Raw genomic sequence first — 17,330 nt, forward strand, 5'->3', positions numbered from 1 at the left:
AGATGAAGGGTAGTTCATGTAATGCTTCTATAGAAACACAGTTAATATGATTTGGCTTAGAGCCTTAACTCTGAATGAGTTGGCATAGTAGTGGCATACTGCATAACTCTTAAGGTTAGTTAAACACAAGTGTGCAAACTGCAGAGTAAGCAACAGAACTCCTCCTGATAGCAGCAGAGTCAAGTTCTCACCCTGTGATTTCAGAGAAAGCCTGTGTGCATTTGAAGAACCAGCATTATAAGGCTTTAGAGACACAGCTTGCTTCCAGCTTTCTTCGGCACCTCCTTGAACTGCACTTTGGTTACTATGAACCTTAATAAAAGTTCCTAGAAACATGTTAAGACATCCCTCAGTATTAGCAAAAATGCTAGGTTCCTGACCAGCATCTCATCACAAGACCAGCGTTCGTAATTGTAGGCTGAAATTAAGAATGGGCTGGCAGCCAGTGAGAGCCTGGTAAGGCACTTCCAATATAGATTTTCACTTCTGTTTGCTTGAATGTTAGCCTCTTAAAACCAGAAGGTTAATTAGTTCATTAGCTCTTACCTCACTGCCTCAGCACTCGTTCATTAAACATTCTCAGCATCTTCTGTCAAAGTACTAGCACCTAATGAAGTTTTATCCCACCTCATTTAAAATCCTGCCATGTTTAATTAGTGAGGGAATTTTTTCACAACACAGCTTGGGGTTTTCTTCCTCTTCCTTTTTAGGGTCACGCACTGAGCTCTGTACAAAGTGAAAAGGCCTGAATTCTTAGTGTTAATTCTGAGAGAAGGGACTGGAGGGTGAGTTAAGCACTCATAATATGACCAGTTGGCAAAAGATACATCTACTGCTAGCTTTTGGCTCCTTTTGACAGTTCTCTGATGCTGTCAGATCAAGCTGCTATCAAGTGGAGCTAAGATTCATGGAAGCTATCAGGCCCTAACGATGGAGCAGACATAATCCCTTGTAGAAGCAATGTGCTGAAGATCATATCTGAGAGCCCAGCATTGAAGCAGTGCCATAGACTTGGAAGAGGATAAAAGAGATATAGAATGAGTTCCCCAGCAAAGCCAGATCCTAGACAGGTTCCATAGCAAGCCGCTCATGTAGCAGGAAATTGGAAAGGAAGAAAAGATAAAGTCAGAGGAAAGCCTGGGAACAGGGAATTCCTTATCCTGAAATGGTCCTTCGGAGTGGTGGACACCTGATTATCACTGTGCTTCACCTTCCTGTTTGAGAAAACAGGAGCAATAATGCTTCCTCAGCTCTGTGCTATATATGTACGGATAAAAACATTGAAGCCAGCAAGGTGCTCACGTATCTTGTGGTTGGAGCTGCAGGCATGCTTTTAGGCAGCCACAGTGACAGGATGAAGCGCAGCACTTCTGCAGAGCCATTGAAATGAAAATTGCTGCTGCTTGCCAAGGACTGCCTGTAGTCCTTAGGTGGGAGCAGTAGCAAGTCCTGATCTTGAAGACTGCAACAGAGGCTGCTCCCTAGTGGGGCATGTTTGTTACCCCTGAAGCCTAAGGAATCACCTACATTTTCCCCTGCCAAAAGGCAAGATCGCTTAAAATGCAAACTGGGATGGAATTAAGGATTATTTGTTTTTTTTTTTTTTTTTTTTTTTTTTTTTTGCATAGGAATAAAAAGCCATGTGGAGAGTTGATAATGTGAAATAGGTTTTTAGGGAACATAAAGGTAAAGAAAAAAGCTGCCCTTAATTACAAGTAAAATTCTGAGAGTTTGATGTTTTGGTGTTTTGATTTGTTTTTGAAATTGTCCCATATGTGCTCTGTTTTGCAAGTCTGAAAAACTCCGGTGGTTCCTTTATACCATTTGGTCTAACATGCTTTTTTCAAGAAGCAGCCTGTGCTCTCTCCCCAGTTATTTTGTCCTGCTTAAAAGAGAGGCAGAGTTTGTTCAAAACAGTTCACGGGTCTTCTGGATTGATGCAAATCTTATACAGCAGCCAAACTGCTGGAGGGAGAGTACAGAAGAGCCATCTTAACTCTGGACAGAGCATCTGAGCCTACTTAAAACACGGGAATGTGTTTCCATTCCTTTTATACTCTGACAGAACATCTGACAGTTGTGACTGCCATTGACTGTAACAGGGCTTTGTCCTGGCAGTGGACTTGAGACTTATTTCCACCTAGTTTCACAGAAAAGAAGTGGAGATTACAAACGTGTGTAACAGGCTCGTGATGTACCATTTCTGTTACCATGGGGATGTAATTGTAATAGCAGTCATTTTTCTTTTTCAGTACATCATTATTAACAAGAGATTGTATTTAGATTTGAACACATTCACCCTTGCAAAGACAAGCAGGGATCAGGCTTATTAAACGAGCAGAGTACAGCATAGCTAGGAACATACTTCAGAACATCTTGTGGGAAAAAATATTCTTTTGAAGAGCAAGAGAGGGAGGGTGAATTTATTTCAACTTATGAATTCCCATGATTCACTGTAGGTTTCACTCAGTTCAATTATTAAATATAGCATAGACCTAAAAGTGTCGTTGCATTTACTGCAAACATGCTAAGTAATAACTGTATTGTCACCTTCCCTCCCAGTCAGTCTCGATTCAGTTGTGTTCCATGGCGCTCCCATCGAGAAGACTGAACCCTGCGTTAGTGCTCAGCACTGGCTCTAGGTGGTGGCTCCCATTGCCAGTTTGACACAGATAGACACGGATAGGCACGCCAGCTCCTAACGCATGCTGGGATCTGGCAGGTACAGACCGTTCCCCAGACTAAGAGGGAATGAAAGAGCTCCCCTAGCCTTCCTCCACAAACAGAGTTAAAACGGGAATTGAAGCCTTTGAAGCTGCTGTATTTGCCTAGAGATAAGCTGCAAAACACAGAAGTTGAAAGGTCAGGTTATTACACCCTGATGTCACAGTAATGCTAAGATAGACTTATATCTAGGGATTCACCTATATTTTATTCTTGCTTATCAATTTTAAGTCATATATGGCTTGTTATTAAGTCTTCCTCATCAAAACGTTCAAAATCACAGGGAAATGCTGCTATAGCATTTTTATGTAGTAAATTATTGTGGAAGGAATGCAAGTGATGTCTTCACGGAGAGAAGACAGGGCTCGTGGAAGAACTAGGAGCTGAACACAGAGCTGCCTCTTCCTCTCCCTCACTGTGATCAGAGCATACAGCTCCAGCACCAGCCCCTTGCCAGCATTCTTCTATGCTCTTTTGTGCAATAGAAATTTCCACAGCTGACCAGAGCATGTCAGCCGTGTTTTAGCATGTAGATGCACGGAAACAGTCTTCTTTTACAGGGTCTTCATTTTAAAATTTCCCTGAGAATCCATGAGGTCACTTCTCTTTAGTGTCTATACAGAGTCACTAAAAAAAGATGTTGATCAATGAGTTTGGCTGAGAGGAATATGTTGATGAAAATCACCTGTGTGTCTCTTTCTTCACAAATGCAACAAGCGTCATGACTGAAATGTCAGAACACCTACACGGTCCTTCAGGCTGCTGTCTGCGGCAACTCAAAAGAGCAAACTCTCTCCTATGAAATGAACGTTTCTGCTGATGGGGTCAGAGATGGAGCAAAATCTCCAAATTCCATAAAATCCATGCTTATCTGAATTTCTTGAGCTCAGTGAGTGTTTCAGTCAAATTTAACAGTGCTCATTACTTTTATCATCTTCATTCTTGCCTTTTGTACTCTTGGTGGTGGGGTGTGAAAGGTCTGCTTCTTCCTTCTCAAATAGTCAACTGACACAACTGCATAGCTATGGGGGGTAATTATGGGGCTACCAACAACAGAAATTTCTTAATACTCACAGCTGAACACAGAGAACAATACAAGTCCCACGGGGTAGTGCTGCATAAACATGGGCGTGGGTCCACCAACTTTGCACGTGGTTATTGAGCATCATGTACGTAACATAGGGATATGCTTACAGGCCATGCAAATACAGCTTCGCATCACTGCTAGAGGATTTTGGAGGGACAAACTGGATAGATTTCATATTCTCATGTTGCTGCCAATAAAATCTTTTATGCCATGCTGTTAGCACTTCCCAGTATAGCTGGTGTTGAAGCCAGAGTTAACAACCTTTCCTCTTTACAAATCAAATTCTGGTTTCAGTGAACAGCCACGCACATGCGATCATAAATGATGGTTAAATCTGAATTTAACTGTACGTTAGGCTTCTTCTAGTTATTCTTGGAAAACCATCTATTTTAATGTTAAATAACTTAAAAATTCAAAATAAATTAGTCAACACTGAAAATAAACATTAAAGTGTTTGAAATTCTAAATGAATTTTGAATTTCATTTTTCTATATAAGTGCTTGTACATATATGCTGTGTGCTGCCTGCTGCCAACCCATTGTGATACTTCCCCCCACACCTTTTTTTTTTACTTTGTTGTAACTCAGAGATATATTTAGCTTGGGAACAGTTGGATTGCTCAGTAGTCTATTCAGTCAAGCATGGTGAGGAGTTTACAGAAACTGAAGAATTCAAATCTGTATCATCTAAATTTGAAGTAATTAACATTTAAATGTTTCTATGTTAATATACTCTTCATAGATAGAAAATTGCTTGCAATCCTCTGGCAATGCTTTGTTCAACTGTTGTCAGCACCATTAGTTTGCAAATTACTGAAAACTTTTTATAGTGTATGCTTTTCTGAGAGAAAAGCAATCAGTGTATCTGCACAGGTCGGAGAATACAGACATAAATGAAACAGAATACCACATACTCTACTGTTCAAGAGTCATATCCATCAGGACTAACATTTAAAACTATTAAACCAGTGCTGGGGCTTTACTCCAGTCCCCAAGCTCCTCTGGTAGCACAGGTGCTCCCAAGGACAGCACTGGAGGTTAGGTGCGTTGCTTTGGCAGCAGTTACTGGCTTCGCTTGTCATCAGCCCTGAAATTGCTGCAGCACTTCTGCCAACTTGTGGACCCACACAGGTCACGTTACAGGAGCGGGGCAGAGGCCGTGCTGGTTAGGCAGGCGTTGCTTTTCCCCATAGAATTCATCCAGCCCACAGAATCTTCGCACAGCACTTCCAGGAGCCTTCCTGGGCAAGAAATGGGTCCAGCAGGGGCAGCCACCTGCACTGGACTCTTCCCTCAGTGCATGTTCACAGTGCAGTCAGAGGCAAATCAAATCCAAGACAAATTAAGTCAGCTGCCATCTTTACATGCACAGTAAAACAGGTTTTGCCGAGGAGTACCAGATTTATAGAGCATGTAATCAGTCCATGTGCGCATAAAAACCACAGCATGATGTATTGTCTAGTACTTGAATATGACAGAAATATTGTAATTTTAACTGTAAATAGTCTTTATAAAAAGAGGAACTCTTAAAATCACAAGGTGTGTATTCATTTCAGTCCCTAAACTTCGCTGAATTTAAATCCTTGTATAAGGACAAGCGCTAGTTAGAAAAGCAGGACTCTCAGAAACTTATGTCTTGTGCTGTAGTTTGGTTTTGTTATCTGATTACTGAGGACTAGTAATTTCTAGATGATGTGAATTTGAAAACTCCATGTTCTAGTAAGCTTTGTGCTCTTCTTTCTGTGCTTTACAGCAATCCAGTGCATCAGAATCTACTTTCTAGGACTTTAATCATACTTTTCATAGTAAGGATAAGAACCTTCATCACAAGTCACATACCATTAGGTATCTGCTCACATCTTGTGTTAATGGAGTATTCATACCAGTGTGTTTAGAAAACAAGGTACTAAGCTTTCATGGTTAGGGCTGATTATATCTCAAGGGATGAGAGGAATGTTAAAAGAAACTGCTTTGCTTTTCTTGTGTTTTAGGAATAAATTCTTCACTCAGAGGTGGTGAGGCACTGGCATGGGTTGCCCAGGGAAGCTGTGGGTACCCCATCCCTGGAGGTGTTCAAGGCCAGGCAGGATGGGGCTTTGGGCAGCCTGGTCCAGTGGGAGGTGCCCCTGCCCTTGGCAGGGGTCTGGAACCAGATGATCCTTACAGTCCTTTCCAATCCAAACCATTCTATGATTCTGTGACATTAAAAACAAGCAAGCAAACACAAAACCTGATCTGGATTACGATTCCCAGGTGGTTTAAACAGGAGACCTCTCCTGTGAAACCAGAGCAAAAGTCCTGAAGTTCTCATACCATGAACATCTACTCTCTCCTGAACTAGCGTTGTCTGAGAAGACTAGATACTGATAAAAGATACAAAGATAGAAGAAAGATACTGATGAAAAAAATAGTCCAAAAGGCCAGAAAATATTCAATAGAAGAATTTAAAAGTACAGGAAAAATTGACAAATACCACAAAAATAAGTCTGCAATTTCTCCTAGTAAACCTGAATCTCAACAGTAGGGTTGGAGATATGTTGGCTGCTTGTTTAAATACATCGATTATCAGAATATTTTAGGCTGTTATTGGAGAAGATCTGTTCTTCATATTTTGAGGGGAAGTAGAAAACTTTTACGTTATAATTCAGTAATTTCCACAGGTATTAAACTAATTAAAAATATTGAAAATCATATCCCAGCTGTTCTGCTCTTCTAAATTCTAAGGAATAAATCATGGTAGAATGGCAAATGGCAGCAAGATGAAAATGAAAATATTTTCTCCTTTCAGCATGGAGGGAAGCAGCCAAGTTAAAGAAAAATAAAGCTTGGAGAGACTTTTTCTAATGTACCAAAATGAATGCAAAAAATTAAAAGAATAATGCAGATTTGATGAGCTTCTGCCACAACCATTGTTTACAAAGCGGCTGCTGAGGTTTGATAAACAGCTTAAAAACTTCTTTAGCACCATTTTTCAATGAGCCTGTTGATCTGGTTGTTTTATTTGTCTTACCAGATTTAAATTTCTCTTTTTTTTTTTTTTTTGAGGGGGTGTTTGTTTTATAGTCTGTTTCTTAATAAAATCTGTTCTGCTTCTCTGAATGACAGCATAATTTTCTTTTTAAAATTTCAAATATTTCACATTACTATCTTGCCCAGTGGGTCCAGAGTATTTGATTGCAAATACTGAGCTTGCAGATTTTTATGCAGTGGCTTTTCTAAGCAGTGTATGTAAGTCATTGAAGTCAGCTGTATACTTATGCTCTGTAAAATGAGACAAGGATGAAAGCCCTTGAATATATAATTCTAAATCATACAAGTAACCAAGGGCAATATAGAATGAGCAAACTTTGACTAAGTTCAGATAAACATAAGAAAGTTTCCATGCTTTCATTTTTTCTTTGGTCTGCACAAGTGAATTGAACAGCCTAAAGGAACAGGATTTCTCTTGAGATTCTGCTATTGCTCACTAGGTTAAAAAAAAATGTTCAGCACTTTTCTTTCTCCCAACTAGAAATTTAAAAAAGAACCAGGAGAAACAGGAAAATAAGTGAAAGCTTATGTACTAAAAGATTTAATTAGCTAGGAAATGTCTGGAGAAGCTGTGGAAGATTACAATCTAAATGATATTGTGCAACATAAGTAACAATTTGAACATTCATAGAGATTAATAACTAAATTCAATTTCCTTAAATAAATGACTTAATGCTGATTTTTCTGCTAGTAAAAAGAAAAAAATAGTAATTATCAGAATAGGGCAAAATGGACACATTTATATCCACCCAAATGCTTGTCACTTTGTCTTGCTATAGAACTCACAAGCTAAGATCGTATTTAGCCAGCATTTTCCTGGTTGAGAAACATGGCTCATGAGGACAGAGATGGAACTAACTTGTGTTTTCTAAACATAACATATTTTAAATAAAGAAGTGAAAAAGCCAAGGGTAGAGGTTTGTGTGCAATTTAAGTTAGTCTAACTCCAAACTAAAGACAAGTCATCTAAAGAAATGACTGCGCACAACATTGATACAGCTCACCACTCAGTCACAGAGGCACTAGTGCAAGCCAGAGGGGTAGGGACATGAGGCCAGAGACTACTGAGAGCATCTCTTTCAGCAGCAGAGCGCTTCAGTCAGCTTAGGACACTCACAAAATGGTGTCCTGAGTTCCACAGAGAGAGCTGGTAAAAATTGGAGATTCAAACCAGAGAGCACCAGAACACTGTAAGGTAGTCAACAATTGCAAAGTACTGTTGCTGAAAGTCCTTAGAAAAATCTAAGGCATATTAATGAGAATGAATATCAGAAAGCCATTGCTCTGATCCCAAGGCAATTGCTTGTCTGGTCTTAACTTTAGCATTTTTATTTGACTAACACTGTCTTGTGAGTTTCATCAACAACAGTGACATGAATGACTTTGCTGGTAAAGGTATCTAGTCTGCCAACACCTAACTTGTCTGTAAGTGTTTACAAACAGAGATGAACTTTTCTGCTGTGTTTACATATCATCTAGCACAGGGAAAGCCTGGACCATGACTACAATTTATACTTAATAGAATGATAAAAATAATACAAATATCTGCCCTCATTTGAAGGAAGTATTGACCTATTTTGGCCCTGGTTAAGAAAGCACCCAGGGTTAAAATTAAACTCATTGAAGCCAAGCAAAGTCTCCACTGTTTATTTACACTGCATCCAAATATTTCTTAAAATACAGTACTCAAAATTTAACATAATTTAGGCTTTCCAAAAAACATGCATCAAATTAGGTCAAACCAATTCCTTTGCTCTACTTTTACAAGACAATGGTAAATTTCACTTTTGCCCTCAATATTCTCCAAGCCCCTCCCAAATTTACGTCTTCTGTTAATTTAATGAAAAATCTTCTTATTCCACCTATTCTATTCTATTAATGAAAATAATTGAGGTCAAGATAGGTTCCTGGGGAATCTCACCGTGTAACTAAATCTCACTGTTTTGACAGTGAATCATTGACAACTGCTCCATGATTTTATAACCCGTTCTGCAATGTGGGTTTGCCAAATACGCATCTCTACGTATTTTTCTCTGAGAATGTTATTCAGAAAGGCTTTATTAAAGTCAAAATACATACTTTGCAGCAAATAGTCAAGAAATCTGATACACTTCACTAGAAGTGTCTTTATGCTATGTACCCAATCTTGCTGAAGAAGGAAGGGTACCTTATTTTTCTAGAAAGCTTTTAGTGTTGTTTCCAAGGTGGAGCATGGGAAATTCTGATCCAAGGTTAGGAAAAAATTCTTACCCTGATGGCAGTTACAGACTGGAAACAAGTTACCTGGGGGAGCTTGTGGAAGCTGTGTCCTTGGAAGTGTTCAGTACTTGACTGGACACAGTCCTGAGTAAGGGGATCTATTTAGACATATTTGGAGCAGGGGGTTGGACTAGATGACCTCTGGAGGTCCCTTTCAAACTGAAATACATGTTGGATTTTTCTGCTTGTCTAGATAGCAGTAAACTTGGAATTTGAACTATCACTGTATATCTCAATGTATTCCAGATCTTCACTTCTGTGTCTCTAAGCAGTAATTTGCAGTGTAAATGTATGATCATTTTGTGTTAATTTCTACGGTTTCATATTCCGACTTTTGGGGCTGGAATTCTCTCAGATGTGTTTTCCTTAACTGCACTAACAGCAAATATGAATATGTCTTGTAAAAATGTCAGGCTAGGCACAAAATTAATACCTTCACTATCACTATATTTGTTTTTCTATGCCGTTCCCTGTTCTGCATGAGATTTAGCAGAGCAGGAAGAGCACTGCTTCTGCATCTGTTCCTAGTGCTCACTCTAAACCAATAGGCTGGATATTCTTCTCTGATATTGTTGTTGGGAGGAAATACAGGAGGAAATAAGAATGTTAAGTGCTTGCCTCCACACAGTGCTTAAGGAAGTGATGGCTGTAATTGTATCCAGCCAATTATACAATATAATTGTACAATTATATACAATAATAACATTATATACAATAATAACATTTAAAGAATCTGTTTCACAAAAATCTATCTGTTGAAAGTTTTCCCTAAGCATAGGCTAGGTTCACACTCCACACCAGCACGGAAATATTAGATAGGAAGATGCCAAAGACTTTTTGTGGAGATAATGGGGTTTCCATCAGGTGAGACGCAGAGGAAATAAGTAGCTTCTCTACATCTTGTCCTGATTTTTTTTTTAAACACTGTGCTAAAGCTGTGACTATGAGCAACTCTGACCATCCACTAATCCCTTATCCTTTACTGCCACTAAGGCATGAAGATACCCTTAGGGTTCATCTGTTAGGATTTTCCTTCTGTGCTTATTCTTGAATTTTGTTTAGCTTCCTTAAGTCAGATGTCTCTAAATGTTTTATAACTCAGATCCTGACAGGTTTATTATGTCTATTAGTTCAATATACATTGCTTTCCTGCAAGGAGTTTTGAAACAAGACTTCATTAAATCACACAGGAAAATTATTTTTCATTTATTTTATTGAATTGATTGGCATTTCTCATTTCAAGAAAATTGAAGCAAATAATTATAAAAAGCAAAAGAAATCTCTTATTCATCTTCTGATATTATAAATCTCAAATGTCCTTGAAGAGCACTTCTGGCTAGTTGGCTGTTTCTACTTTGTTTTCACTGATTTATGATTTAATTGTAAGATTGTTTGCAAGGCTTAAGAGCAGCAATTCTTCTATAAGGAATTTAGGAATGAAGTGAACTAAAATATACCTAGGATCTTTCTATTGAAAGGGCATCTTAACTAGACACAGAAGCTTCTTCAAAGTCCACCCCTTTCAAACATGCTTCTTTCCTCATGCACCTGAAGTTCACCATTCTTCCAAACTCCCTTGCTATCTCTCAGGTCTACCATGTGTTCCCACCTCTTCTAAGCATTTCCCAATTTCCTAGCTCTCCTCTTCATTAATGTGTTCCAAAATTGCATTTTTCTGCCCCCGTTTTCCCTCCCCACTTGAAACACTTTGCGTAATTCATGCTGTCAGTTTGCATTCTCACTGGGCAGTTCATTAGCTGTTTTCTCCTGCTGGACTAAACTAAGGTGGGGCAATTTGTACTTACAGGTCCCTTATTAGGTAGTCCTGAAATTAGCGTGCATATTATTATAAAATATTAATAAAAAGAAAATGAAAAACATATCTGCAAGCATAAGATGGAAATATTTGCTAGTTCTTAGAAGGAAAAGGATTAACTAATAATGTAAAGTAGGGAATGTCCACTTTGTTGGGAAAGGGTTTTGTATACTATCTCCCTTCTGCTATCAGCAAAGTCAGAGTGGAATGGAAGAGAGTTCAAGTAAGGAAATCAGCAGCTGGAGTTCTGCTGGGGACTTGACAGATCTGCTCTGGATGGGTCTAGTGCTCAGTATACCTTGTATTAGCTGAGAAGCCATTAAAGTGGATATATAAACTGCAGGAATAGCATGATGGTGACATGTTTTGTTTCTAGCTTGTTAAACCAGTAATTGTTATTGCAAGTAGCTGTCATTCCCACCAGCATTTGCTTCTTGTTGACAATGAAGAAAACTCATTTGTTTTGTAGTGTGAAGCTTAATTTACTTCATGGTTGGTTGCTTTCTTTGCCTGTCAATCCCAGATCTCTGAGAAGTAAATGCAGTCAGTTTTATAGCAAGCAGAATGAGCTGTAACTAAACTGTCGATACAAAAACTGTGGCTTCTTACTGATAATGCAGGGGATCTTTTGGAAGGCACATAGGATCAAGAACTCCCTTTTGAATCATATTAGCCATGACTGCCAGTTACTGACTATACCCAGATTGGTTACCAATCTGTGAATATTTGCATCTTAATCCTTCAGTTCTACTTTTTATTATTATTTATTAAATTTGACAATTCCAGAAGTTTTTAACGGACTGCTGGCCGTTAGCCATCTGTCTGCCCAGCAGCCATCTCTCCGTACAGTAGGCAAGGTCACACTTATAGCTGTGTCAGGCATGTGGGGAAGAGAAAGCCCCACTCTTAACTGACGCAGAATGCAAGGGAAACCTGTATAGTAAAGATTGAATTGAATTTTGAAAGTCTCATGAAGTCTCATGGATGTTCAGCTTATTCCATTCAGGACACTTTCAGTGATGGTGTAAGGAAGTCTGTGTTAAGAAATATGTTCATGGTTGGGACAGGGTTTTAATTGAAGCCTGGTCCAAGATTCATTTGAGGCACCGTGTGTTGTGGGGATATCTGCCGAAGCATGATGAAAATACATTCTGTTAAAGTGCTCAGTTTGAACAGGCCTTCAGAGTGGCTAAGCTTTCCGGGACATACTGGCCTGGTACTGCCAAAGATAAAAATCTACCTAGAAGTGGGCAGGTAGGAAGGCATGGCCACAGCTGGAGACTCCACCAGCAGGAGCTGCTGCAGAAGCAGGGCTGTTGTTGCACTGGAAAGTGCAGCTAGACTGACACTGCAGCCCACAGAGCAGGTGGGGCCAAGAGGACCTAGTGGTTATTTCTGCCCTGTCCTCCACATTGCTGCTGTACATGCCAAGAGACCCAGGAAGGTTTGAGCCAGCAGGAATAGCTGCAGCAGTAGCCCAAACAGGGGCCGTCAGGCCTTCGGACCTTTGAAGCACGGTCTGTGCTGCCCTTCTTTCTCCTCACTTCAGCTTCCCTCTCTTACTCCATTCCATCCAGGCCCGGTCCTCATGACTCCCCCCTGCCCTTCAAATCCCTCTTCGTTTGCTTTTACCTTGATATACCCTAAAGGAATCCAATTAGAAGATGAAATGTGAAATGAATATATCCCTGGTTAACACAGTATCAGCTCCTGTTTCTGTGTTGTCCCTCACTTTTATGCTCTTTCTGTTGTCTCTGATACTCCAAAGGTATTCTTGCTTACTTGACTCCTGACACCAAGACTCACTCTGAGGAGACACCTCCTGCTTGCACCTGCAGAGCGCGCAGTGTGAGGAAATCCCCTTCTTTTGAAATTTCTTAAGCTTGCCCATAGTAAGTATCATTAATAACAAAAGCATGCCCACCTACAGGGAAAGGGATGTTCATGTCATCTGTGGTATGAGCCCCTGGTACGGGCTGTTGTCTCCCATCAGAGTTTGTTCTGATGTCTGGCTGTGCTCTGCTGGCTCCCAGGTACCCGTGCACAGCCCCAGTCTGCATGAGGCAGCCTGCCAGCACCTTTACAAACTGTTGCACTCTGCATAACATCCATTCTTCCCTTGCCCTCACTCCGGTAGGCACACCCCATACAGCTTCTGCTTGGCTGTCTGGTATTGCATAGTGTGAGCTCATCTGCCACAGACGGGATGCGTGACGTGTTTTGCCTGCCGGCTTTAGTGGCACTGACACTGAAACAAGTCACTGATTACAACTGTCTGTTCTCACTTCAGCAAATAGGAAATATCACAGTGGAAATACATAATCCTAGTTTTCACCCTAGGTCGAATAAACCTAAAACTTGCAAAAATGTGCATAGAAACTATGAGCATTTAAAGTTGCAGAGTTCTGTGTGCACTGACCTTTAGATACTAACTGAACAGTGTCTGGATTTTGGCAGTTGTCAGCTTCCAAGGGAACAGAAAGCAAGCCACTTGTCATGAATAATCCCATCTTTTTCTTTTCTGAATTTTGTTGGTTTCCCTCAGAACACTTTAAGGTTCTGATGGAAAGATGATGGTGTTTGAAGGTTAACTACTAGCTTTAAGTAATTAACTTCTTTATCATCACCCACAGTTAGTTGAGTTCAGTAAAAATAAATACTGTAAATCTGCTTATGTGTAGTTTGATCTTTGTGCAGCTGTGAAAGAATAAAGCTTAAATTACTCATATTTGAACCCAGAAGATCCTACAGAGCATTTTAGAAGCCTAGAAAACACTGCACAAGAATATCCATCGCTATACCACCCAACTGTGGTTGCAACAGAGCAGCTAAAAAGTAAGCAGAGAATTTAAGAATCTTGTCTAAATAAGATAAGAAATAACCTGGATTTTGGCCAGAACACCCCTTTCCTCCCTCCTCTCCCAACTAGGAAGCTCAAATGACCACCAGTAAGCAAGACCTTTGTTGTTGCATATTCCCCCACAGACTACACTTCTTGTTGGACAAGTACAATTAAGGATTCAAAGGCAAAATATAAAGTTTGAGCATCCTCTTAAATACTTCTTACTGCTAAGAACATTGGGGAATATTGACAAGAGCTCTAGGAAAGAAACAAACTTTACTGTTATATTTGCTTTTTATAAAAAGGCGGTCAAAATTTGGCATTCTCTCTCCAATTATTTGTGCTTTCCAAGGTCTTGCAGTCTTTCTTTGCTATCGCGTATCTCTGTTCTGGGAAGGGAAAATCCATCCTTTTAAAAAAATAGTTTCCTATGAGGTTACAGACTCACCACATCCATGATCTGCATGAGGCTGAGAGTGAAATAGACAGTGAGAGGCTGGGAATCATTCGCGACCGGTCGTTCCAGAGGGTTGTAATTTTTCAGCAGCTCCTTATAAAGCTTCCTTTGGAACTCTCCTTGCAGGGACTCTTTGGGCATGGGAATAAATAGAGAAATGATTGGGATTCTACATCGGAAAGTAAAACTACGGTGTTACGTTCTTCTCATTATATCAGACATCACGTAGCTGTTATCCTACATGCTGCATAAGAAATGCCACTGGGATTCATAGAGTTCATCAGCTACTGTAGCAAAATCGTACCACAAATGTATTATCATCCTTTCCTTTCATTCCATCCCATAAGGGGGATTCCCTCTTTGGCTGGCCAGGAGTGGCAAACTCTAGTGGGTAGTGACACTTCATCAACACATGCACGCCGTGGTCCAGCGGCGAGAGGTGGTGCGGAGGAAATTCCCCACCTCTGTGGTGACACCTGCCCGGGCATGGCTGTAACCAGGGGCACAGAGCACGGGTACGGCAGAGGGCATCAACGAGACAACGGGAGAAAAATGGCTACAGGTTAGGACCAAGCCTTGCTCTCAGAGCTACAGATCTGAACTCTTTGGGGCAGGTGCTCAGCGCTTTGTGCTCTGTCCACAAAGTGTGGGTACCGGGTCCCTGGAAGGGACGGCAGGCGCTACATCAATGCACCTGATAACGTTCAGGGACTTGTATCCTTTTTACACATGGAATCCGGGGAGGATCTTTATTCTGCCATTTTCTATGGAGGGAGAGGGAGCAGCTCCGCACGGATGGAGCGCAGCAGCCCAGGCACAGCGGCACTTTGAGACGGAGAGGAAATCTGGGTCAGGGCAGAACAGGTCCCCCGCACGTGAGCCGCCTCCGTCCCCGCTCCGGGCAGACTTTGCTCTCCCCTCTCCTTTCCTGGTCGCCAACTCCCCCCTCTACAGCAGCACCACTCTGCCGGCCAGCAGCTGCGGCCGAAGTGCCTCCAGGGGCTTCTCCCCGCTCCCCGCCGCCCCGGGCACCCCCCAAGCCCCGGCCGGCACCTCGCCGCGCTGCCCAGGGCTGCGGAGGGCAGCGGCACCCCCCGGGCACCGGCACCCCCCTGTATCCCCGGCCGCCCGTGCGGGGCTCACTCACCGCGTACCAGCCCCGCCGCCGCCAGCAGCCACAGCACCAGCTCCCGGAGGCCCATTGCGGCGAGGGAGGGAAGGCGACAGCGAGAGCAGCAGCAGCAGCAGCAGCAGCAGCACGGTTCTCCCGCCGCCGACCCCCGGGAGCCGCCGAGGACCTCTGGCGGCTCGGCCCCTTCCTGCGCCCGGCTGGGGCTGGGGCAGAGCCCGCTTCCCTCCGCCTGCCGCGGCCCCGGCCCGGGGGCGGCTGCTGCAAGCCGGGGGGATGCGGCGCCGAGAGGCTCCGCCGGTAAAGAGGCGAGAGCGGGGAGCCCCCTCCCTGCCGGGCAGCCGAGCCCCGCCCGCTGGCACCTCCCGAAACGGCAGCGCCGAGCCTCCCGCCCTCCTCCCGGAGCCTGCCCCTCGCCACCGGCGGCGGCTGTTCCGCCACGGGCACGGAGCAGCCCCGGGGGGGCACCTGGGGAGCCGGGCGGGACGGCCCTGCCCTGCCCTGCCCTGCCCTGCCGGGGGGAGCCGAGCTGGGACCAGCGCAGGGCCCTGGCGGGGACTTGGCTTCGGGCAGGTTTTGGGGAGGATGGAGGTGGCAACGTGGTGTCGGTGCACGCGTGCTGGGTCAGGCCCCAGCGGAGGTGCGAGGCCAGTGGCGCTGGTGTGGGATGTTGCGTTCAGATGCAGGAAAAGCAGCTGTGGTTGAGGTGCGTGGGGCCGAGTGCTTGACAAACACATGCCTGGGTGAAAGGATGCCGGAGCGCCTGCCTGGTGTAGGTATAACGCACTGCAGTTAGAAAGCAGGCCTAGAAGATTCAGTTGATTGTCAGGTTCCCATTTGCAACTTTAAGCATGTTTCTGATGCCACGTAAGGGTTACGTCTTTCCGTCCAAATCCCTGCCCTTCAGTTGCTGCATTAAATGAATATCCAGGCAGCTGCATTTAAGGGAGGATGGTATTGTAGGATCTCCCCATTTGCAGGAGGTAACTCAGTGTAAATGCTTGTTCTTCACATCACCCAGCAAACAGCAGTTCGTAACTCCATGTTAATTTTCAGCTTTAAAAATCCAGGTAGTGTGTTTTGTGTAAAGCACTGACCTACCTTATGTAGCTACTGTTTAAATGGTTTTAGACACTGAGTGCAGGACCAGATGAAACAGGGCAGTGTGAGTAGCCCAGAACACCCCTGCATCGGGTGTTTAGCCAGTTAAATACAGCAGGACTGAACCATTCAATTCCTCTTTCAGATGAACCAATGTGCTGGACAGCTCTGCCAGGGCGTAGTGGAAACCAGCAAGGGGCAATGGTAACTCTCCAAAAGCCAGGTTGTAGCTAATGTAGGAGCATACACTGATTACATTCTCAGGTGTTTTGAAATAGTCCGTCTAGGTTGAGTTTCATTATTTCCCTTTTTGGTTTGGGGTGGTTTTGTTCCATGAGATCTTGACACTTCAGGAACACCTAGCAGACAGGAGTAAGTTACTAGGATCTCTGTGTTATTCACAGAGGAACCAAGTGTTATTAACCATTTGTAATTAAACCCTCACATGGCAGTGCTCTGAGTACCCAGATTTTGCCTCTTCACGTTTTGGAAGGAAACTCCTTCTCTCTTCCTCCTGCTGTCCACTGCTGCTTTGGCACAGGTCCCTCAGGCATTTCTAGGTGGACAGTCAACAGCAGCAACTGTTCAAACAGCAAATTTGGAGAGCAAATTTACAGTTCAAGGCTGACCTCTGCTGTTAGCTCATTTTGCTCTGCACATTGCTTTGTTGCCAACTGCCTCACCCCAGCTGGTGAAGGCAGCACTGTGGAAGCTTGCCCAGCCCAAGGTCCTCAGCGGCCTGTCAGGGGACTCAGCCGTTCCCTTTAGGCCACGCCAGCCTGTATCTCCCGACTTGTTTGCACCAGACCCCTCCATGTCCTTGCATCCCCATTCCTTCTAGACCACACAGCCCCAAGCCTTCGCCCCCTTTTCCATCTCTCCGTGT

General features: G+C 43.0%; 1 protein-coding gene across 2 annotated transcripts in view; it reads right to left on the minus strand.

The window, feature by feature from the left end:
- CHRFAM7A (CHRNA7 (exons 5-10) and FAM7A (exons A-E) fusion) overlaps positions 1-15,715 on the minus strand; it is a 42,639-nt gene extending 26,924 nt beyond the window's left edge. The window contains exons 1-2 of one of the 2 annotated variants that reach the window (XM_068695309.1): positions 15,362-15,715; positions 14,206-14,345 (exon numbers count right to left, since the gene is read on the minus strand). In XM_068695309.1, coding sequence (XP_068551410.1) covers positions 14,206-14,345; positions 15,362-15,416 — 195 coding nt within the window. In that variant the 5' untranslated portion in view covers positions 15,417-15,715. The remainder of the gene's footprint in view (positions 1-14,205; positions 14,346-15,361) is intronic. The other variant, XM_068695308.1, reaches the window with a different exon arrangement.
- Positions 15,716-17,330: the final 1,615 nt, after the last annotated feature.

The sequence above is a fragment of the Anas acuta genome, chromosome 12, assembly GCF_963932015.1.
Source record: "Anas acuta chromosome 12, bAnaAcu1.1, whole genome shotgun sequence".
NCBI lineage: Eukaryota > Metazoa > Chordata > Aves > Anseriformes > Anatidae > Anas > Anas acuta.